Source organism: Protopterus annectens, chromosome 3.part0, assembly GCF_019279795.1.
Source record: "Protopterus annectens isolate FY-2018-M chromosome 3.part0, PAN1.0, whole genome shotgun sequence".
NCBI classification, from domain to species: Eukaryota; Metazoa; Chordata; order Ceratodontiformes; family Protopteridae; genus Protopterus; species Protopterus annectens.
In genome coordinates, this window is record NC_056731.1 from 999,278,375 (window position 1) to 999,304,119 (window position 25,745).

At 34.9% G+C, this 25,745-nt stretch overlaps 1 protein-coding gene across 1 annotated transcript in view; it reads left to right on the forward strand.

Moving 5' to 3' along the window:
• CD40LG (CD40 ligand) overlaps positions 1–25,745 on the forward strand; it is a 48,866-nt gene that overhangs the window by 9,943 nt on the left and 13,178 nt on the right. The window contains exon 4 of the mRNA XM_044065300.1: positions 1,959–2,051. Within this exon, the coding sequence (XP_043921235.1) occupies positions 1,959–2,051 (93 nt within the window). The remainder of the gene's footprint in view (positions 1–1,958; positions 2,052–25,745) is intronic.

Genomic DNA, 25,745 nt, shown 5'->3' on the forward strand with positions numbered 1-25,745 from the left:
CTTGTAATTCCTTGGCTTTCAATTATAATCCATAAAACTGCACTAGGATGATTAGCAGTTTTAATAATCATTTGACAGCTAGCCTGTGTTTCTTTTTTAAGCAGAACACCATTATAATAGTTGCATAATCTACATGATAAGAGAATTGAGCTCTTCATGGGACTGTAACAGTGAATTTAAATATGATGCCAGTGCATATTATTTGAAACTCAATCTATGTTATTCCATTGCTTAGGGAAAGCATGAAGCAGTGCTCTTAGATATGGAATTGCTTAATACAGTAAGTCGTCAGTTAAATGGCACCCATGGGGATTTATAGATGCCAGATAACTGTAGTTTATGGTTGCTTGAGAGTTAATATTAAAAACAGGCCTGACTAATAGTGTACTTTATACTATTTGTTTGGTTTGACTTGTTCTCAAGTTGGGAAGAGAGGGAATTTATTCCTATCTTCCTTTTTAAAACTCTAAAACTCTAAAAATGTAAGATGCTTTTGGGGGGGGGGGGGGCAGAAAGTGCAACACATGAAGACAGTACTATATTTCTTTGATATTTTTTTTGCCAGTTGCTTGAGTTCCAGTTAACTGAGAGTTTACTGTACAATAATTTATGTCCTTACAATCCTACTTTGGGACTTAAGGTTGCATAGTGGATCAATACATAACTTTGCTCATATCTGTGTGTGACAACCAGCATGAGTATGGCTGCAAGCAATAGCAACATCCCATACAGACAGGAACCAGCTAAACATGTGGAATCACAGCACAAATTGTTAAAATTATGATCTGTTAACACGCCTTGTGCTACTATCTACATGCTATGTCCCCCCTCTGTTTCCATTTGCATAAAATGAGGTTGTCAAGCAAACATGCTCCAAGGTTGGCCCTGAAATAAAAATGCCCAATTACGGCCAACAGACAGATTCTATAGACTGAGTCATTCAGGCTGATGGAAGTGCTGTATTGTGCTAATTTTTTCTGGGCCTTGAAATAGGCTTATGCATTTATTTTTGCCTGAGCATACTGTGTGCGTTTGTATCAAGATAAAGCATTACTCACAGACCACATCTGGTCATGGTGTTAACACATCCATCTTTAACAAGGTGACAACAACAAATGACTCATCCAGTTTTCCTTTTCATTTACTGTCTCAGCTTTTCGTTCTGACTTTGCATGCATTTAAACTGCTTTCATAGCAATGCATTCAGTTGTTGCCAATATCTAGTGTGACAGACCAACCTGTTATCTCTACTTTCTTTCCTAACCTCTCTTCTTTAAACATTGAATCTTATTAGCTGTAGTGTCTTTTATTAATACCAGCAATTCCCTCTCCATCCCTGGAAGTACAATTCACAACTATGTATTCCTTATTTGATTTTTATCATCTCTAGTTACTGAATGCAGTGGCTATTTATGTGCTTGTCTTTTCATCTGGACCTTCTGCCCAGGCCTAGTTCCTCTTCTCTTGCACTTTTGCACTAACAAATCTGCTTTCAGTAACTTGGTATATTGGCTGTCTTCTTTCTGGAAAAATGACTTAATTGCACTGTGTCATAAATAAAAAGAAACCATTTATACATCTCTATCTATCTATCTATCTATCTATAAATAAATATAGTCCATGTATAATATGAATGCTGTATACATCTAGTTATGAAACTGTATTGAATGGATTATATTGAATATCTGCAGATCGTCTCAACTATCACTAATACTTAATAGAATATGGCATTTTATTTTTGAAAGTGTGATTGTATTAAAACACCATTAAATCCAAAAGTGCACGATACCGTTTTTCTACATTTTTAGCAACTTTTAAAAGAAATGTTAAACTGAATCTATATGGTGTTCCTCTTTTTATATATCATTTGGGTTTGAGCTCATTGAATTTTGCATAATTATTTTTAATTTTGTTGTGTTAATTTAGTTAGTCTAATTAATATATATTTTTTTCTCTAGCTGAAACCTCCCCTGCAATGCAAATTGATGCAGAGAAGGTGGTTGTTGCAGCACACTTGGCGGGTACTTCCAAAAAAGTAGAGGCATCAAATGGTAAATACAACATTTTTTCTCTAGCTTTATAATAAATATGTAAATAGATTTATTCCAGTTTTAGAAACATGCTGTGGGTGAGCAGAATTATTTTTGTTCTTCAAGTTCTTGTCTCATGTTGTACTCCACACCAGTAGTCACTCCAATTTAACTGGCTCCTTAGCAGGAGTTAAGAGGGATGCAATAGGGGCTACCTTGAAACTAGAACACTGGTCAGCTCTACTCCCTAAATCCAACTCTCACCTCTCAGTGAGCAACTAGGCAGACCAGCCCCTAAAACTGAAACAACAATGGGCCAGAGGGCTCTCACCCTGTTCAGAGGAATCTGACTGCTGTCCCCCCTGAAGAACAAATGAGCCATTTGGGCACAGGATGGGGAGCTATTGGTAATGGTCATCTGGAAGACATAAAAAAGAACCCTCCGAGGGGAGACAGTGGTTGAGTTGTCTACTTTGGGTGGAAGGTGTCTTTTAAGCAAGAATAATCATGTGTGCGTGTGTGTGTGTGTGTGTGTGTGTGTGTGTGTGTGTGTGTGTGTGTGTGTGTGTGTTCAGTTCACTGCTCTCATCCCCCTCAGGTGACATGGTAGACCATATAAAATCCCAGTGGATATTTAGGAGCAGATGATAATGGATTGGGATACCTCCACTTCCTTAAAGTTGGGACCCCAGGCTGGTCAACCCACTCCAAGAGAGAAGGAATAGAAGGAAGACAAATCACCAACCACCATTTGAATGATATTCATACGGGGGGGGGGGCAAAAGAAGTCCACTTGTACCAGTGTAATATTTCCAGTGACACTGTATCATTTTGTATTACTTGTAAGACATGTGCAGGTTTATTACCAGGTTTACTATATACATAGAATTTTCTTTTATGTAGTGCCTGTGTTTCTGTTCCAGTTAGTAGTTTTGGTTTAATTCTACATGTTTCCTAAGAAGTATAAGAGGATTTTTAGCAAAAATGAGATTGCCACCTCTGCTTAGACTACAGTTAATGATAGTCCTAATCTAAATATTTACTCTCCATGTCATTTTACACTATGTTGACATAGTTTTTCTGTTTTTATTGGGACTGAGCTTTGGTCTCTGCAATTTTATACTGCCTGTATTGTATAAGTGCCAGGCACTATTAGGATTTGGGATGCAACACTGCAGAGGAGCTACTTCTAAGAAACGGGAAAATCCAGTGGTCTTTATAACAGATATTGGCAATCTTAGTTGGAATGAGAGTCACATGGGCATAACATGATGCTAAAATTATGTTCAGCACACATACACATTGCCATTGTTGGTAATACTGATTGCTCTGCTGGCAGAACTTCATTCAGAATTAAGAATGTGCACACATCCTATCCTGTCCTCACTGTTTTAACTGGGGGGCTTCCATCCAGCAGTCTGTGTGCCTCCCTTACCTCTGTATGCAGCTACATGTTATCAATACATGGTATTTATGATCATAAGTGTAAGCAGATAAGTGCTACATATTAGTAACAGAAAATACTGCCTCGACTGAATAATCTGTACCTTTGGATTGAAAGGGCAGAAAATTATAAACTAGAGTCAAGTCATTAGACCTCTGTTTATTAATGGCTAATTGCAAAGCAATGACAGGTTTGTTTCATTTGCAGATATATTCAGTTCAGAAGGCTTTTGGATTTCTGTTGAATATTACTAGGTGGTCTATTTAAGCTTACATTCAGAAGTACAGCTGTTTGTTTCTTCAAGATTTTCTCTCTACCTTTGATGATTGGCTATACAATTATATAGCAGAGTCTGCTACATGACTTATGATTCTGTTTTCCATGAGTGAGTGTCATGAAGAAAATGATTTCTTTTCTACACTAACTTAACAAATACAAGGACTTTCTGCTGTGAGGTGTTCTAAATGACAGCAGAGTGTCGACAGTCTTTTCAGTGGAGCTATAAAACATGTTTTGCATGTTACTTTATAATATTTTAACCTACTAGCAAATCTATTTTTTTCCACAATAATAAATCTCATGTTACTATGATTCCTTATTTCAGCTACATTTTGAGCCTAAAGTCACAATCTTTATTCAGTGCAGCAATTTTTTGCAGAGTGAGGTAAACCTGGAAGGTGTGAAAAATGATTATTAAAAGTGTTAGCAAATATTCACTTTAGTGATGTATGACAGTCAAAAACATCACATCAGAAACTGAAAGAGCAGTGTAGAAGGGTTGCCCCTGCTCATACCGATTACAGCATTCCAGAGCTCTGTGGGCTTTCTTGGTGCAGAAAAGGGAGCCATATATCTTACAAATTCCACAAAAACAGACACAAAACGCTTTCAATAACCAGTTATTCATACCTAGGGGGTTATGATCCCTATGTGTAAAAAAAATAACAGAACAGGGATTGAATATTCAGTTTAATAACAGAACTGTATTTTCTGATGGAAACAAACAGTATGAATGAAAATGTAAATATTCTAATACATTTTATATTGTTTAACAATGCTGCTGTTAGGCTTAACCATATTTTGAAATCATGCTTCAGTGGGGCATACAACACTCTATATGTGGCTCTATATATGGATGTATATGTGGCATTACAGGCTGCAGTTTTAAAACAATCATATTCCATACCTACTAAGTTCACTGCTTCATGAGGCCAACGGATTCTTAGGTAGATAAAACACATGTTAAACATTAACTTACATATCTACATCAAATAAATCTTCTTTTATAATAGCCACCTATATCTAACAAAGAAAAATATACTGTTGCCAGCTTCAGTCAATATAAATCTGATTTTACATTTGCAAGCATGTAGCTAAATCAAGTTTACCAAACTAAATGGATTGAACATTCAGAACAACAAAGTGAATTATGACTTTTACAAAACAAGTGAAAATAAAAAAATATTTTACATTGTGCAGATCCTTTCCTTCACAGACTGTTGTGTTTCCTACTTATAACTAACTCTGAGATCATTGGCTAATTGCATAAGTGGGGACATTCCCATTATATAGTGGCCAGGCAGTCCATGCAACTGTGACATCACACCGTTGCATTACAACACAAAATAAACCATCAAAGAATTCTGTGCATACCAAAGTAAAGAGAGAGAGAGAGATGAAAAGTATTAAACACAAATAACAAGTGCTTGGGATGCCTTGTCCGATTATTCAGAAGTCTTTACCATTTATAGAATATAGCAGTAAAAAACTAGCTTTCAAAAACCTAGCATGTTGGTGTCAGTTTAGTCTTGTTCTGTGACTCTTTCTACTGTCCTTATGTTGTACATAATATATAAGATATAATTATTAAGTAGAATCCAGTTGATACAGAACCAAGATCTGGGACTCGGAGCTACAATATTGATGAAAAATGCACAACATATATCAGCAAACATGCATGAAAGTGATGTAATTACCATGGCTGCAGAGTAAGGTAACATCAGAAGATAAAGTAATATTTACAGAATTCCAAAATATAGACATATAAATCAGTCATCAGACCAATAGGAAGTAAAGTTGTTGAATGTAGGAAGGGCTAATAAAAAACTAAAACCCCAAATGACAGTTATTCTAAAAAAGGGTAGTCTGTGAATAAAAAATGGATGTAAAGTGAGGGTGAATAATTGAAGACAAATGGGCAGATGAATGTATAATTAAGTATCAATTCAAATACTGAGCTTTGGCTTTCACTATAAGTCATCAAACATCAAACTATTGATGATAGGAATCATTAAACTGTGATCCCTGAAAAATATGCAACAAAAAACAAAAATATTGTTATCTAGGGAAAGCACCCTCCCACCTTTGAAAGTTATGTATACCAACTCCATAACTGCACCAACTTGAACAAGGAAAAATCACTCCAAAAAGGGCATCACTGACAGCACATCTCACCAACAAAGATTTCCAAGGGAGATGTTCTAATCTTTGGTGTCTTAAGGCTTGAGCAATTGATGCCGGAGAAATCAAACTTTGTCCAGCAGCAGGGTGGCCTGACTTTTGTTTAGTATTTATGAAGCAAGTGTAGATAGCATTACTAAGCCTATTCAGTATTAACCCTTAGGAGAAAGGGGCTCATCACTGTCTTTACCAGAAAATTAATTGTAAAAAGCATTAGTAACTAAAAATCACATGGTGATATGGCTTCATTCTCCACATACTTCTTAGAACATTCAAGAAAACCTTTGAGACTTTGTGAGAGATAGTGTGTCATCACATTCCACAATGATCAGTTCTGTGAGGGAGTGTGTCCTCATATTCCACAAAGATCAGTTCTGTGAGAGGTAGTGTGTCATCACATTCCACAAAGATCAGTTCTGTGTCCCTTCTTATTTAAATACGTCAGTGATTTATTAAGGTTAACATTGGGCTGCCACTCCTACCACATTTACATCATGAAATGGGTGCCATGTGTACACAATAATAGGTTAACCATTGCTGATGCCTAACTTGTCAGAAAATCTGTAATCTGGGTCTAAGTTAAATAACCTGATTACAAATTCAGAGAAGTCCTAAGTGCTAAGATTTGGTACAAGAAAGATAATAGTAGGTGCTTATTAAATTTTGTGGACATGTATAATGATTTGGGTTTAACCATGGACAACAAGTAGATTTTTAGTCACATACCAATAAGTTTTTTCATCTTTAAACACATTTTTAAATTTGTTACCCATACAGTGACACTTCTCATGGTCTTATTGGGTATTACATTAATTATGCCTTAATTAGAGACTAGACCACATGTACAACACCATACACATGTAGATCAGCAAATAAAACAGAAAGGGCTCACAGAAAGGTTATGAGTCATCTTTCTGATCTTCCTTACAAGTATAAATCGAAAAATTGGAGACTCTTCCCATTGTTGTATAAATGATCGAGAGACCTAATTATGATGTGAAGGTTTTTTAATATAAATTTATCTTCCAATGTACTAGCTTGAAGTAGATGAGCCAGGCTTGTAAAAAAATCCTAACCAAATTAAAAACCATCTAATTTTGTTTAAAGATACAATGGATCCTGCTTACAATGGATAGATGCAATTAATAACATGATCTAAAAGATCTAATTGGATACCTATCTGAGTGACAGGGTTTCCAAGATGTGGTAATAGCCAATGTGCTGTACTTTTACTCCCTACTTCAGTACTGCATATGTGTATTAAGCAGCTTTAAAACAAATCATGGGCAGGAGATAAACTCAATCCAAAAAGAAAATAGCAGATAGTATGTGTCTTCAAAAGAGAGGGACCATTACAGACACTGTAATCTAATAGTCTCTTCAAACTTATTCATCTGGATAATCAGGGACTATGAAAAATGGAAGTCATAAAATATCTAGAAGCCAGTGAGACATGCAACTCCAGCCAGAACAGCTTTATAATGTAAATGTCATTTCAGATTAATTTAACAGAACTCTTTGTCTAAATAGTAGAATAAATAATCAAGGGATCTGTGAGTGTGACTATGGCCTTTTTAAAATGCAGCCAGGTATTTGATAATATGCCAGTGTAAAATGCTATTTAACAAATGAAATAATATTGGCTTTGGCATCAGAACTATCTGGAAGCTTGTGTAAAATGACGGCTGTTCTACAGGACTCTAAAAGTAGCTTTATATGAACTCCACTCACAAGAAAGCATGGGTCCTTAGTGTTCTATTATATCTACAAGTATAGTTATGTTATTGCACTTTTCAGCAACTGTATAAGTGACATTGTTTATTATCTGTTGTAAAATCCTGTTTTTCAGTTGATAAAACACATGCAGCAGGACTCGTACATAAGGTGATATATAAAAGGCATGTTGCACTTTGGATTAGTCCATGTCTTTTTCAGACTAATTTTTATTTTCTATAAGGAGCCAGGGTGGTGATTTCCTTCCTGTTAGCAGGAAGAATATTGATGAAGCGTAGAATACAGCTGGCAGAATTGTCATTTTTGTGAAGGCATTTCTTTATAAAGCACACTGAAATGAATATGAATAATTCAAAGTGTGTGTGTCCATATGAGGAAAGAAGTATGGGGTACTATCCTGTTTTGAAGGGGATGATCTCCATCACTTTCATAAATAGTACCAATTTGTCACCCCAATACAATTTTTAGGCAAAGATAAAATGAATGGGTATCCTAAATTGTTGTCAATCAAGATAAATTATGTAAGGGTAGAAAGAAGCTTAAATACAATGTTGTGCAGCCTTGACATTTTCCTGACTCTGGAAGATGCGGAGGTATACAACATCACATAAACTTGATTTAAGGACCATTCCAGCATCCTCAGTATTTCAGGTTATATGCCTTCTACCCATCCAGATCCAGTGCAGCTGGCTGTGAGATGTCCATCCACACTTCTGGCAATTTCAATTCATGGTCAATTAGAAAATACCACAAAGGAGGAGTAAGAGGAACACATCAACCGCCCATATTACAATATAACTTGCTCCTAAAAACACTGTCTATATTACTCAAATAACATAAGTAGTATCATTCCCACTTTAAGAAGTTCGCAGTCAAAAACAACACAGCCATTATGGGCATCTTCAATTACCCTACAAATGGTGAGGACACCTGAACTGCCATAGCAAATATGTCCAGTGCTTCCTTGACCTTGTTACCTCCAGCTGTATTATATATCTAGTGAAACATCTAATCAGAGAATTCAATATCTTATTGTCATTATCAATAAATCATCAATGTGCGCAGTTACTATTGTCACCAATCATTTTGTCCGAGCATTGTTTAGTGTTACTGTCCATCAAAACACGAAATGTCTTTGTGCACAATGCCCCCATATTTAAAAAAAAACTCTACAAACAGTAGTTACACTAAAAGAAATAACGCCTGTAAGAAAAGCGACAGCAATCAAAGCATAGATGAGATAAATATGTCAGACAACTTTAATACATTTTATAACAGCCTGGAAAGTTGTATCTTAATTATGCCTACATTAAGCATAAATGTAACAGAAGATACAAGCACAAGTTCAACTCATGTATTTGAAAAATAAGCAAAGCATATAATCAAAACAAAATGGAAAGAATAAAGATGAAAAAAAAAACATGGTCTAGCCCAAAAAGAATTAATTTAAATTATGATGAGAATTTATATTTAATAATAAGACTGAATGAAATAGTAAAGACTTTTGTAATTATATAAGGAAAATGGTGCCCATAAAAAGCAGCACCTTTGAGATAAACAAAATATTCTCAAATCACAATACAGCAGCAATATGTCTGCAAACAAATTTAGTACAATGTCACCTCCGCAGTAAGTATGATCACTACTTCACTGTAACACTGTAACTAAATCTCCTCCCCAACATAACTTAAGATCAAATAGAAGCAGCCCTAGTATGAAAAAAACAGCATATCAGTGGGCTTAGATAACATCCACAAATGTTTTTCTTTAGGAGTATATTGTTCCATTACATATCATAACAAAGGTCTCTTCACAGGCTTCATCCCCATGACATGGCAGGAAGACAGTGTGTCTCCCATTCACAAAGATATATCTGCAGCAAGTTTAAAGAACTAGAGATGCGCCAGCTTCACTATTATGAACTGCAACGTTTTGGTGAGGATTATTAAGAGATTAGCTCAGAAAAATATATATAATCTGCTGCTTCTAGTTATAAATCAATATAGGTTTGTAAAACATAAATCATACCTCCTGGAGTTGTTTACCTTTTTTGGGTGGAGTGTCACCTTAGCCCTGGACAGGGAGAAGTCTGTTCAAAAAGTGTATTTTGACATTGCCAAGGTATTGACACCATCCTACATGCAGGAGCTATTAACATGTAATAAGACTGGGATAATATTTATATTGTGTGCAGAACTGAAAACTGGCTAACCCAAGGAACTCATTTAGTAATAATGGGTGGTAACGTCTTCACAAATGAAGTATCTATGAAAAACACTGCTTTTTGCCATCTTGTTCTCTTCTGTAACCTCATTCAGGTCTAACCTTGAACAATGAATGGGAAATCAGAAATTCACCCCTGGTCTAGCACCTATGTCTCTAAAATAACCTGTAAGGCCCAACACCTTGTGGGATATATTTGAGATGGCTGGATAGGCTTATAAAGGCCCCAGCTGGTCATTAGCCTAGTATACACCTATGAACATATGAAGGTCCAAAACAAAGCCCCTTTTTCATATCATCTTTGCAAATAACTACAATTTAAGAAGCACTATTCTATCGTTTATAGATGTAATGATTCTCCAGAATGTGTGTGGCACAAGCTATAGCTTGTACAAAGATAATAACTTGGTACTGCATATAAATAAATTTAAAATTGCCAGTTTTTAGGACTAAGTGATCTTGGCTTCCTATGTCATTGAAGTAGAACCACTAAATAAATAACTCTTTTATAAAGTACTTTGGTACAATTATACAAGCGGTTATCTTCACTGAACAGAAGATTGTGACAGTAGCAGGAAAGGCCTTCAATTTTACCTACATGATACTTAAGGGAACTACAAGGCATTCATGAAAGTAATTGCTCCTCTTTACAGCTATGGTTTTCAAGCCAATAATTGTCTAATTCCCCTATATGCAGTCTCTCAGCAACACCTCATTCAGCTATAGAAGCAGCAGATATTTCACTGTAAGCTGACTGAAGAGTTTGTCAACCTGCATTACTCTGATGGACTGAAAGAGCTGTGCCAGCTGTCTATGACATCTTGACTCCAAAGGGAGGATATGTGCCTTGCTCTCTTGCCCAAAAAAGAGCCACCCCTCTCCAAGGTTGTTTAGAAGGAACCTCTGGGGGACTAACATGCACAAATACTGACAGCCTTAAGATGTTACTCTATAGTAAAAACTGCAAAATATTTATAATCCAATGTGTCCACTACTTCGTGATAAACTCTCCTACCTTGAAACCGTGCCAATCCCTTCATGCTTTAAATAGACTTCAGTGAATACTTGATTGCACATACATTTCTGCAACAGACAAAGGAAATGTACTTTTGTAGAGGCCAAAAGGCTTTCTGCTTGTCATAAATCAGTGAATCACTGAACTTAGCAGGAATGCCCTAGAAGAAAGGAAGGAAGAAGACTTGATAGAAGCATCTGAATAAATTAAAAAAAAGAATCAGAAGACACAAAAATAGTGCCATCTTGGCAAAAAAAAAATGCTACACATGAACAGGAAGTCATATGTATAATATAAATGTTAGCTTGTAAAGCTTGGAAGCATGGAGGTGACTGCAACAGCTTTTAGAAGGACATAATTGTGTTAAGAGAAGGAGCTCACACTACATCAGAAAGGAAAGGTATATTCTCAACTACTCCCTCTCCATTGTTATATGATAAATATTGGTAATACAATGTAGTTTTTATTTCATATAATCTGATAAACAGATGCTTAAGTTTTTGCTCATGCAGTATGGATCATGAAAATCTGTAAAAGCAGCAGAAAAAAATGAGCAACCAGCCTTAGAAGAGTTGAATAGTGTAGAGGCTTCAGCAGTCTGCTTAGCCGAAGGAAAGGCTGAAGTCACTGGTGTCAAACGGGATTTGGATGTCACTGCCTTTATCGTTACAGAGGAGGGGTTGTTATAGACTAAATTAGATGAATTTTGAAAGATTTATAGCAAAGTCTAGAATTTCATGGTAGGGACGGTGGATAGGATATGACCAAACCAGTGTCATATTTGCATTACAATTTAAAATAAGATGTTGAGGTATCAATTTATCACCTTATACTGGACATTAGCAATGCTTATTTTTAAATGTGTAGGAAAAAAATAGTAAGACAGGGAGGAACAATTTGTATACAAGTGGTATACCAGAGATACTGGATTGAGTGGTCTGGTTTTCCTGTAAGCAGCATTGTCCTGGAGAGGGTGCATTGGGTTTCTTTACTAGTATTAAAACTTGCAGCAGGAAGTACCTGAAATAAGTTAGTGTTGCTTAAATTGTGGTATACAAAAGGAAAATGTTTTCTCAGCTTTGGCAGCCAGACAAAGTCATCACCGCTGAAGGAAAAGACTGTTGTTCAAGTGTCTATCGTCTTCAAATGAATGAATGAAAACATGAATGATCTTGTATCTATGAGCGTATGTGGGTATGTCAACCAAAGAATTTAAAGTATAAACTGATGCCTCTAGCGCACTTAAAGTTTTTTGTTTGTTTTGTCTTATTGGAAGTGTCATTATTTACTGGTGACCGAAAAGTTGTGGCCAGTGTAATGCAGTTTGTGTCAGAAATGGAAATTTGTTTGCTAAACAAGGGTACAGTGAGGAAGGAAGCAATAACGACAGGATATTTGATGCACTGTTCAGTGCAGATGACTAGTCAGATCAATTCCAGAGATGGTTAAACAAGTCAGAGCTGCCCTCTTCTACTGAGAACAAGTTGCCATGAGTATAATTTACGAGGCAGTAGATCCGTGTGGAAGCAATGAACTTGCTTATATATATATATTTTTTTAGTTTCTATTTTATGGCCATGATTAGTAAAATCCATTGCTGATGAGTAAGAAAATAATGGCTAGATCAATTCCAGATATGATTTAATGTACAAGATCTGCTTTTATGAATGAACTATCTTAGCTGTAATTTAGCAGGTTACTGCAGATATTGTGCACTTGAAAGCTAAAACATTACTGTGTGTTAGCACTATATATTAATGACAGCTCTTCTTTTTGTTTTATTGCCATGATTAATGAGAAGCATTGCTTGATGTAAGCTAGACATTCACTGCAGTGCCACGTCTCTTGGCTTGCTTTTCTCTGGACTATGCTAGCATCATAATCAATTAAGAATACAAGGTCTCCAAACATGAGATGCTGGTGTTTCTCCGCCTACTTGTTAAAAAGAGAGGAATTTAAGGAATGGATAGTGGAAATTACTCAAGAGTTATTGGGGAAGGGAGAAACTTCTTCAGAAGTTATAGCTAGTGAGTTGGATAAAATGAAAGTGGAGTTTAAGAATAGGGTAGAAATTAAAGAAAAAGATATATGGTTAAGAAAGAACAGGATTACTTAGAGGGGCTAACAAAATATTAAAGTATTGCAGAGTAAGGGGAATCTCACAGAACAAGAACAGGTCCAACTGCAGAGTGCTAAACAGAAAGTAAAAAAGAATCCTGAAAATATGCACGAGTTTAGAAAGATTTTTGTTAAGCAAATGATTTTTTAATAATAACTCCATAGCACAAAATATTTTAGCACAATGACTTAGATAACAGAAAGTGGAATGGGTTTTTGCCAGACTTAGGGAGTCTATAACAAGAAAAATAGGCAGAGATCATGTAGAGGTATTAGAGATATTTCAGACATTTTATGAAAACTTGTATAAAGCAGAGAAATGTGAAATTCAAGAAGGATCACAAATGGAAATATTTATTGATGACTTAAGTATGCCAAGGTTAGAGGCAGAAGAGGCTCAACAATTAAAAGTTAGGTAGGAGGAGATGAGATAAAAATGGTGACATACAATCAATCTGCAGGAAAGTCTCCAGGAATAGATGTCATTCCTTTGGAAGTTTGGAACCTAGAAAGTAAGAAAGTGATACGAGTCTGGAAGGTTTTCTTTAGCAGTATTTTAAAAGCAGGGGAAGCATCAGCATCCTTGAAGAAAGCTATGGTGGCTGTAATTCCTAAAGACGGTAAAGACCCATCAGAACCAGCTTCATATCAACCCTTTTCAATTCTAAACCATGATTATAAAATGTTTATGGCTATAATAGCTAAGAGAATGGCAAAGATGTTGCCAAAATTGATAGTTATGGATCAATCTAGTTTTCAGAAGAGGATGCAAACATTTGACAGCATTAATAGAGCAATGATGATCCAGAGGGAAGCAGAGTGGAAGAAAATACTGCTGTTGGTGGGTCTTGTTGAGGAGAAAGCATTTGACAGAGTAAGCTGGGATTTTATTAGCAGGACAGTGGAAGCATTTGCATTACCTGATCTAATAATAATGGGGGATCGGAGGCAAAAATTAAAGGAGAGGTTCCTTTCTGAAAAGTAGTGTCTGAACAGAGAACCAGGCATGGATGTCCTTGTTTCCCTTTGTTTTTCACTTTACACTTACAGCTATTGCAAAGAAAATAATGGACTAAGAAATTCAAGAATATAATTGATATGGTAATCATTAAAAGTTGGCTTTATTGTAGACAATATTATTTTGGACCTGATAAAAGCTGAAAAAGACATCTTGGTGTTGTGGAACATCTTGAAACGGTTTCAAGTCTTTTTGGGATATAAAATGAATGAAAACAAAACAAAGACTATATCTGTAAACCATGTACCTACACATGAATTGGTCCAGCAATACCCATATTTATTGGGACATGACAAAATGAGGTATTTAGGACTCTGGTTTAAAAGGATACTGTTATGGCAGCTAAGGATATGCAGGAAGAGATAAATAAAAGATAATACAAAAACTGAGAAACTGAAAGCTCTTGTTTATTGATATGGATAGCAAGATGCAAGCAGTGAACTGTTTTTAGTCTATTTAGTTTTATATATAGATCAGGCATATTCTTATCAACCAGAATAGAAGTTGTGAACAGTAATTAATTAAGAGTTGATGAAGTTTATCTAGGAGGGGAGAAGAGGGCAAGGGTCAAGTGGGAAAGTTGATCCTTCCATGGATTGGGATTACCTGATTTGAAGGGATGTTTTAGAGTACACAGTTAAGGGTTTATATATATATATATATATATATATATATATATATATATATATATATATATATATATATATATGTATTTTTTTAACACTAATGTATCCCTTGTATTTCTCAGTAAGACATGATGTGTACATGTGTGTTTATATGATTTGTACTACAAACATAAAATACATAAAAATAAAAATGATATTAAAAACACTGAGGGGATCAAAGGATGCATGAGATGAGCATACATCAATCAAATGAAGGTTGCAAAAAATAAGAATTGTCTGAAGATGTTCTGCTAAAAAACAATGGCAAATTGGCTTAAGAGGATGTAGTTGCCTACATTTCCTACAGAAAAGGAAACTGCATTCCCCCCCTAAGATCCCTACTTTACAAAAACAGCTCTGATACAGTATTGGATATCCTTGTTTGAGATGGGTTTGTGTAAAGTTACATACATTGCTTTTATTTTGATAGAGTCTGATTGCTTAAATGTCACATTTGCTGATATTTGCTTGGTTGCTAGAAATAATATCAGTGTGTTTTGCCACAATGCCATCATGTTTATTCTTACTTTGAGAGTTTGGTATCTTGAAATAAGAGCAAATATTGTTTCAACTTGTCATCCAGTTTGAGCTTTCTCCTATCTGCAGCTGCCTTAGAGTGAGAATCATAATATTTTCATGTGAATAGTGTGGATGGCTTGAGCCCCTACCCACCCAGGAACAATTATTTGAGTTTCAATGTGTAGTATGTTTGCTTGAAAGGACTGTCCTTATATTCAGAAAGTATGCAGAGGTATACAAGCACTATGAATTGTATGCTGTAATTTCGGATAGTGATTCACTGGCACGGCTCTTGATCCTTTATAGTGGAATTCAAATGTTCCCTGAGCTTTATGAATTGCACACAGCACTGCACTGTACACCGCTTTGTACAATACTCCATGGTGCCCAACTCATTCCTGTCCCACTCTTCAGCCCAGTGACAGCAGAGGGTGAACCACTTGATACAATGCTTAATACACTAAGTATGTGCCGTGTTGCATGACAGCACAGCAAAATACAGTGGAGAATACACTTTTTGTGGTAATCATTTAAAATGTAAGGACCTCCTAGACTGAGTCCCAAAAAATGGAGAGACAGAATGGTTAAAATGTCTGAAAGATTGGACTTGTATATATATTAAGTCTGAGATGCCATTTCTCAGAATATTCCCTTTTCTCTGAGGTATGGTAATCTCAGAGTAGCTATATATAAGTTTCAGGGAGCAGGGGGTTGCAAAAAGAAGTTTAAATCAAAGGAGCATTTTTTGAGATTTGCTCTTCTTCTGAGCTTTCAGTCTTTTTTTTTTTTTTGGCTTTTCAGGACTCTGCATTTCTAGTGCCAACATTTCAATATGGAGAGTACTTTTGTACAAAAATGTCCTCTGCTTTGTTGCATTCCGCCATCTATGATTAATAAAGATATCACAATCATAAGGCATGATGGCAGTGCTAAGCTCATTACTATAATATGATAAGGAGGGTAATGGGGGGGTCCAATGCTATCCAAACTCCCATTGGTGGAAGCTCACCAATATCACTTTGTTGGATTGGACACATTTGCATGAGGCAAAAAAACTTGGAACCCTTTTGCTAGCATGCATTTTCCTATCATGTAGAGTTCATTTTTTACAGCAGAAGCATGTGGTTTATCTCTGTATACTCAGTAACATATTTAAAGGGAAGAGGAAAAGACTGCTGTGCTCAGAAGCACAAGTCAGTGATATTGCTATCTCATTGGTTACCCTTTGTGACCACTTGGTACACTAACGGTTCTGTGCTGGTGAATCATAAATAATTGAAGAGGGCAGCCATTTGCATGCCTACATAATGACAAAAGACTATGTACAAAGTCTTGCCCCATTGTGTATTGCTTCTTATTAATTGCTGGGGCGTTAGTACACAAGCATGCTATGTACCAACTCTGTTATGCTATGCCCTCATGACTATAAGTAAGGCCTTTTTACATTTGGTACTGTTGGACTGAGGAAATAGTGTCGCAAATTGATGTACAGTTAATGTGTTTTGAGAAGTTGAGAATCAAAGTAACATTCTAGAGCTTCAGAGCTAAGAGCACAGTTTGGCAGCATGCCATGCAGCTAGGATCTCCAGTTTATCAAAAAGATAAGAGAAAGTAAATAGAAACATAGAATAGAGGACTAATACTAGACAGGATATTGTGCAGGCCATAAGATTTCTAGCCTTATATACCCTTAAGTAAACACAGCCAAACCTTCTTGTCGCACTTTTTATTTACTTAATAGCGTTTATCTTCCAAATCAAGCAGGGCTATACATAATAACCGTGGTGTGAATTTGTGTCAACATATCCAGTCATAAAGACTAGCCTTAAAGGTAGTCAAAGTGATACTTTGTTTGGTCTTTAGTGGTAACATATTTAATAAGCTGGGAATACTCTCAGTTTGGAACTTATCCCTCCAATAAGTCTGTTTTATTTGCTGATGTAGCTTTAGGTCCCTAATGATGATGTTTGCAGAGACACTAGCTTTAGAAAGAAATTGGAGGTCAAATAGGACTGGGTCTTTCATGGCTCAAAAAACAAACATGGGTCACCTCACAACCTGTAGGCTATTAAGTAGATGGATGACCATGCTAATCTAGTGGGATAGTCTAAGGATTTAAGTCCCTTAATGTCCTTGATTAGAAATGTCTGTGGACTTTCCAGATGAGCAATATGCTTGAATTTGCACATACCAAGGGGCTATTACATTTGATGATGGGGCAATAATAGAAGAGCACAGTGGTAGGACAAATTCTTTCGATCTTGAAAATATTCCCTTGAAAGTTAATTGGGTCAGATAGAAGGATTTCCTGTCTATGGTGGAAACATGATGATCAAATGAGAAAGACAGTTGTCCAAATAAGTAGCCAGATATGTTATGACAAGATCTATATTGATAACATATGGGGTGGGAGTAGCTTTTTTTGCTGAATGTCACACTATCTTTTTTTTTGCCTTTAGCTTGAGACCAAGATTGTGCATTTCCAGCCCTGCTGGAGCTGTTTAATATCAGTAGATGAATGGATATCAGTGCTCAGCTTGCAAGTCATCATCAGACTTGGTCAACCACACTTCTGGAATATTGGCTTGAATGCCTGCAACATAAATGTCAAACATGAGATGGCAAATTACTGATCCATGTGGTACTCTGGTAATAAGAATTTTGCATTCATAGAGGGTACCAGCACATCTTACAACCTGGGTTCTGTTGGAATGCTAACTTACAATCCACCAAGCAACTCTGAGCTTTACATTACTTTTGATTCCTTAGTAATACCTGGGGTGGGGGGTAGTGTCAAGACCCCTGGCAAGGTTGAGTTAAGCAGCATAAATGGAGTGACTACTGTTTACAACCTCTGTAAACTTTTCAAAGAACCATCAGAAGAGAGGACCTGCTTTATACAAAATCAGACTGACTGAGGCCTGGGTCAGTTATGCTGCCTATGTTATACTTCCGCTCCTTTGCAAATAAGATCAGTGAGGCTAATGGACATATAATCACCCAGGTCTCTACAGGGGCTGTTCTTGTGTAATGGAGTCACAGCAGCCGTCTTACAGACAATAGGCACAAACCCTGGGGACAGGATACATTTAAACTGTTTAAGCAGAGGTTCTGGTACTGCATATTTGTAACTGATGAGAATGTAGCCTGATATGTTGTCTGCTTCCATGGAAGAGATTTTTAACCTTTGCAAGGATTTTAAGACTTGTTTCAAGCTGATTGATTAGTTGACTGATTGGCTGATTGATTGATATTTGTTAACCAAGGTAGAGCACTGATCCTACCAGAACATTTCAGGTTTAGCATTTTGTAGTGAAACTAAATTTTAGGTATAATGGGAACAACATTGTTGGGATATGGGGTAAAAGTTAGCAGTGAATTTGTTTGCTGATGTATTAACTGTATCCTTTGGATCAGAATATGTGATATCATTATTATTATTATTTATTTGATAATTATTTGATATTTATTTACTGGGGAAGTCCAACTGGGCTGCTAACCCATTTTCAGCAGAGGTCTGAGGAGAAAAGCTCAACAAAAAAGTAATATATTATTATTATTATCATTATTATTATTATTATTATTATTATTATTATTATTATTATTATCATTATTATTATCATTATTATTATTATTATTATTATTATTATCATTATCATCATTATTATTATCATTATTATTATTATTATTATTGTTATTATTATTATTATCATCATTATTATGATGATTATTATTATTATTATTATTATTATTATCATTATTATTATTATTGCTAAGCTTAGTGCATTGTTGAACATTATTCCTTAATTTCCTGACATAACTGAAGAAAACTTTGTAGTTTCCTTTGGTATCCATAGTGACATTAAACACAAACACTAACTTACTTACTGGCATAGTTCCAATCCAGAATGCAATGCTGAAACAAAACTACTCACTTTTGAGGACAAAATAAATCAATCCATGCTAGGACTCTTGCCATATTCATGAATGACATGCGCAATGGTGTTACCAGCTCTTGCTTAGGATACTATGTAAATGATTTGACCATTATCTGCTCAGTAAATACACTTACTTAGCTTCAATACATGACTCATCATGTTTTACATAGTAATGAAAACTATCTAAAAGACCCCCACCTAATGCTTAAAGCTAAAAAAACTAAATTCATTATATTTATCTCAACCTCACTATAAATAAAGCTACTGCACTCAAAGTATACTCAATAATAAACACCATCATAGAACATGTATTCCAAACTAAATTCTTAAAAATGATCGTAGACAAACACCAAAAATGTTATCAACATATTTAACATTTAATATGTAAAGTACATAAAGAAACTAGGAATGTCTTCAAGGTAAAACCTAACAGAATAGTCATGTCACTCTACTGCAATAATATTGCAACTTCGTACCTTCTCTCAACATTTCTGACCAATCTACAGAAGTCCCAAATCCACATGCCTGAGCTAACATGCAATACGATAACTATATTTTCCACAACTTTGCCAAGGAGAACACATCATTGTCTGGCCATAAACAGATTAGGATTGCTAGATCTATTAGATAACCTAACATTTACTAAAAAAACGTGCACAACATAATTCAAAGAACAAACAAATGTTTGATCTACTGGGTATTGTTCAAAGTTAAAATCCTAATTATAGTTAAAATACCCAGTCAAGCCAAATATTCATTATATTCTGTCTATGTAAGAAAGGTATGGAAGTCTATACCCCTACAGCTTAGAAATGAAACTAATATTAAAGTATTTTCATAACAACTAAACACCTGTTTAGCTATCAGCAAAACATGTCAGTATATAAAGCACTGGCCTTCACTATAGCACTATACCTTTTATTTAGTTAATAGTTCTTACATTAAATAAATATTGTATATTCTAACTTTCTCTCCATTTCAAACATGCATTCTTTCTCAATATCCTCGTATTTCTGTGTTGCTCCTCTATCTTAGTCCCTCGTGTGTGTGTCTCCCTCTCTCCTGTTAAATTAATCATAATTACTCACTCAAAAACATTATTCCTCTCTTCTGAATCTCACTTTCCCTTTCCCACATTGAATTCCTACATATTACGAAACATTGCCACTTACTATAATGCACACCTGTAAATAGACATGTACAAACAATTCTGTTTTTGTACACTTCTCTTGTCACTGTTTTATGTCTACATAATTAGTCTTTGTAGATTATGTCATGTGTACATGCATACAAGAAGGTTTACTGTGTTGTAATGTGCTAATTTGTCTTTGATGGAACTTTCCTTCCCAGAATGCCACAGAAAAGGAACCTTGTTTTGGTTCAATCAGTCAATCCCAGTTAACAACTTAGCTGAATGATTGAATGAATAAATAAATAAATGTTATCCAGTAGGTTGCTCCATTGTCTACATTAAAAATGACTATTAATTCCATGACTGATCTATTTTATAAATGTGTTGATTAATATACTGTTCAAATGTTTAGTCAGCATCCAGTTAGTACATTTCCAAATAACCCACAGTCTTTTTGCTTACTTTGATGTTTACCAAAGCCAAAATGTTCACACATCATGGCAGGCTATTTTAGTAGAGAGCCCACAAAGTAAGCTTTAGAAATAGCAGTCATAAGCCAAGTCCAATTATTTAATTATAACTCTCCAATGCTAAACTAAACTTTTAGTTCTAAAAAAAAAAGACCAGTTAAACCCGTTTTCTAGGTAACACTATTACCCAAGCCATAAAAATGATCTGTTTGCACTCCTTAGCCTTTACAAAATAATAACTTTTATAAAACCTTTGAATAGGTTTTTGAGTTACAGTTATGTGCATTAACATGCAGTTGCAATATACTGAATTTCTTTGTAAGGATTCTTAAAACAGAAAAAAAAAATAAATGCATATGTATCTGGATGAAAAAGTCTAGTAAAAAATTGGGCTGGCAAGAAAGCTTGCTGTTCAGCTTTGCTTTTATCCACAGTTATTTGACTTCATAATCTCTTTACAAAGGTGACAGCAAATGGTGTGTGATTTGCATATGTTTATATTTAAATGGCACTATCAAAGTTTTCTACAGCAAATCATTGAGGATAAACCCCTCCCAACAACTGAAATCCTTGAACTATAATAAAATATACTTACTGAAAAAAACAAGTATTTTTTGCAGGAGGCCAAGCCCCACCATGCACCACTGATGTGGGAGGGGGCAAGCCTCTCACACCCTCCAAACTTATATATACCAGCTCTGTGGTCACATAAACAGAACAAAGGGTGGTTACCCCTAAAAAAGGCATCCCTGCTGGCACATCTTACTAAGAATGATTTTCTAAGGAGCCAGTCAAACCTTTGGGGAACCGAGTCTCAGGCAGTTGACCCTCAAAATCTTTAACTTTGTCCAGTAGTGGGGTAACATTTTGGGTACATTACTACTGATACACAAAGGTAACAAACAGATAGTTCCATTTTCCTGAAAAAAAAACATGTTACTGTCTAAAATATGTGATATCATTTAAGATGCTGACTTTCTAATACATATTAAATATGCTGTGAATCTGTAAGCCAATGTGCAGATTTAGCAATGATATAATGATTCAAAATGTTAAAAAATGACTATCAAATGTAGCCCAAATAAATAAAAAATGTAACAGACTGTATATGATGAAATTACAAATAGTGCTAAAATAACACTGCAGGCTTCCAGGTTTGCAGGTTTTGGTTGATTCTTTCCTTTTAACACTGGATAGAGCACTTTGATACGTCCACACCTTCATTTCTCAGCTCCATTTTTTCATATATTCCTTACTGTGTATGTATTTTTCCATATATTCCTTACTGTGTATGTGTTTTTTCATATATCCCTTACTGTGTATGTGTTTTTTCATATATTCCTTACTGTGTATGTATCTTTTCATATATTCCTTACTGTGCATGTGTTTTTTCATATATTCCTTACTGTGTATGTATTTTTCCATATATTCCTTACTGTGTATGTGTTTTTTCATATATCCCTTACTGTGTATGTGTTTTTTCATATATTCCTTACTGTGTATGTATTTTTTCATATATTCCTTACTGTGCATGTGTTTTTTCATATATTCCTTACTGTGTATGTATTTTTCCATATATTCCTTACTGTGTATGTATTTTTCCATATATTCCTTACTGTGTATGTGTTTTTTCATATATCCCTTACTGTGTATGTATTTGTTCATATATTCCTTACTGTGTATGTATTTTTGCATATATTCCTTACTGTGTATGTGTTTTTTCATATATCCCTTACTGTGTATGTGTTTTTTCATATATTCCTTACTGTGTATGTATTTTTTCATATATTCCTTACTGTGCATGTGTTTTTTCATATATTCCTTACTGTGTATGTGTTTTTTCATATATTCCTTACTGTGTATGTATTTGTTCATATATTCCTTACTGTGTATGTGTTTTTTCATATATTCCTTACTGTGTATGTATTTTGAGGGAAGGAAAGAAAAATATTTGTCTTGCACAGGGTCAGAGCCATGGAGTGAACTTTTCCAAATTAGGCTATGAAAATCATTTTCATTTGTTTTTCATATTCAGTGACTCTTGTATGTTGGCATGTACTACCCTGTTTGATATCACAGAATTCTTGATGTGCTACTTCAAGAATGTAAAATACTATAAATTTTCACTTCTCTGATTCCTACGAAAGAGAAGTACAGCTATTACATATATACTCAGGTTGCTCATTGGTGGCTTTTTACAGCCTGAGAATGAAGCTAGTCAGTAATACTAAGGTGCTCTCACTGTATTTTTTTTTGTTTGCTAAGCATTTTGTAAAAGATTTACAGTTTTGCGTTACGATACGTATTATCAGTATGGACATGCATTTTTCTCTAATACTTGTATCGGTATTATTTTTGTCAGAAACTATCATACATTGTTTAGCAGAATATGAAAACTTCAACTCATTTAATTTGCTTATGGAAATGTACCCACTTGCATATATTTTCCTTATAATCTTGCTGAAATATAATCTAAAAACCAGATAGACAAATGGAATGTGATCAACTTATATAAAAAGTTAATTTCCTCTGTAAGTTGACATTTATAGGTTAATTTTAGTATGACCTGTAGGTGGATTTGATTTACAGTTTAGCTGTAGGAAGACAAGGAAAGTGCATACCTCTTAGTTCAGTATTTTTTTAGTCATGCTTGCCTACAGACATGAAAGCAATTTTGTGGGGTTGACGGAAACTAAAGCAGCACATTTCCAAATGCTTCAACAAGTGACAGACCTGTGCATCTGAAAGTTATTATATTACCACTAGAAGGAGGTACATAAAGAATACAGGTCTTTAATCAGAAACTTATTTTAAACTGTAAGTTGGCACTGGTAAAACAAAGCACTACCTCATAAATAAAAACTAAATAAAATTAACAGGTGAAAGCAGTATAGAAATATGCAGGTAGAAGCCAGCAGCCCTTATCAGACTTAATAAACCAGGTTTTCACTTTCTGCAGTAACATCCTGCATCATTTTTCTTTGTTGTACTTTATATAGCAACATTCTGTAGCTCTGTGTGTCTATTTTTGTCACACATGAATCATGTTAAATTTCTTGATTCTCTTAGCAACGGTATACATTTCATTTTGTTGTATTTTGTTGTGCTTTTTGACTACTACAAACATTTTTGATTGTCAGTATTTTTTGATCTGGGATGAAATTCTACCTACTTGTTTATTGTATGCATGCATTTTGCTTTAAAAACTTGGCAAGGAGCATTTTAAAAGGTGTGGTAATAATTCTTGACTTCTTAACATTATACGCTCTGATGCATAACATAAGCAAGGTTTATTATGTCTTATAGGGAAATCATGCTATAATCATGCTTGCTCAGGGATTACTGATTCTTAAGTTGCAATACCATCTAATCAATGTGCAGCTGAGATAGAGAGAATAAAGCATGCTATAAAACAGACTATTGTTGGCTGATGTAACCATTTAACTATTAAGACACAGTGCCATAACACCAGTTAAAGTAAAATAAAAATTCATAAATTATAATTCAAGTTTAAGAAGTGAAAGTAAAATCCAAACAATACACTAGTGTTAATTTATGTAATCTGCTGATAATTTGAATTATGTTTAAAACTAATATATAGAGCTTCAAAGTGGTTGCCCAAGAAAGGTGTTCAGTTATTAGTATGGACATCTGTTAAACACTTCAAAGAGGTCACTGCAGCTGTTTTTAAGACATGCACCTGTTTGGTACAGAGATGTATGTGATAACGACTTGCACTGGTTTTAGACATAAATTCTATAATGTTATTTATTTCAGTGTTAGGTACTTGTTTATCATTTGCATGAATTTTGTTTTGCAAATGTGGCAGGAGGATTTTAATAAATATTGCAAAAAACTCTTTTAATAGTTATCTTACATGAGCAATGATATCTTACCTTAGAAACACACACAGCTTATTATTTTAGCACCCTTCTTACACTTATATTTTGTATTGTGGGTGTGCTAATACTACAACCTAGACTAGTGAATGTAAATGGAAAAATATTTATATCTACGCTGCAGCAAGTAGTCAGTGTTTCAAGCATATCAGGCTTTAAGAGATAATGTGTGATTGCACAATGCATGCAGTTAGCTATCTTATATCTGCTGAATACAGCTATTATTTTTGTGGCTATAAAAAAATTAGTGCAGGCAGTATAGTAAAAACATGCTCATACAATCTGTACTGAAATTCTGAGGAGCAGCATTGCAATGAGACCTTGGAGCTTCATGCTTTTTCTGGCACTATACAGCTTCTGATGATAACAACACATCTCTGAATCTTCCCCACTGCAGTTATAAGAATAAACTGAACACAGTCTTTGTATGCATGTTTTTGTTTATTTATAAAAGCTTTATTTACTAAAATGGCAGCATGTTGTAGTGTGATGAAGAAATTACTCTGTATGTTTTATAGTATGCATAGAAAAATGGATTCCTTTGACTTATCAGTGGCATTTATTAAAACTAAGTGTCATAATTGTCCAGAGTAGTGTTAGAGAAATAGCTTTATTTATTGCCACAATTTGTTTCAATTATATGAAAACAACTATTATGAATCTGTCAGTGCAAAACAAAAAATAATTGCATATTTCTGTCTAACGTCAATGTGTCAAGACGGGTTTAATTCAGTTAGTCGAACGGCCATAACATTGACATGCATATGCCCAAGATGAAAACATTGTTTCTATACAACATCGAATCCAAAATAAAAAAAACATTTTTCTTTTTTTTTTTTGCTGCACCCCTGCTACTTAAGTATACCAACTCTGAGATTGCACTTACATTGAAGTGAATGGGAATTTTTCAGTATGGCGATCTCCATGTAAACGTTTCAGTGTTTTGAAGAAACAATGTTTTGATCTCGGCGGTTCGATGTTATGGCCATTCGACGATCTGAAAGGAACCCATCAAGATACTACTTGTAATTTTTCTTGGGCCTTATAAAAGTCTTGCAATGTTTTTAGTTAAGAAGGAAA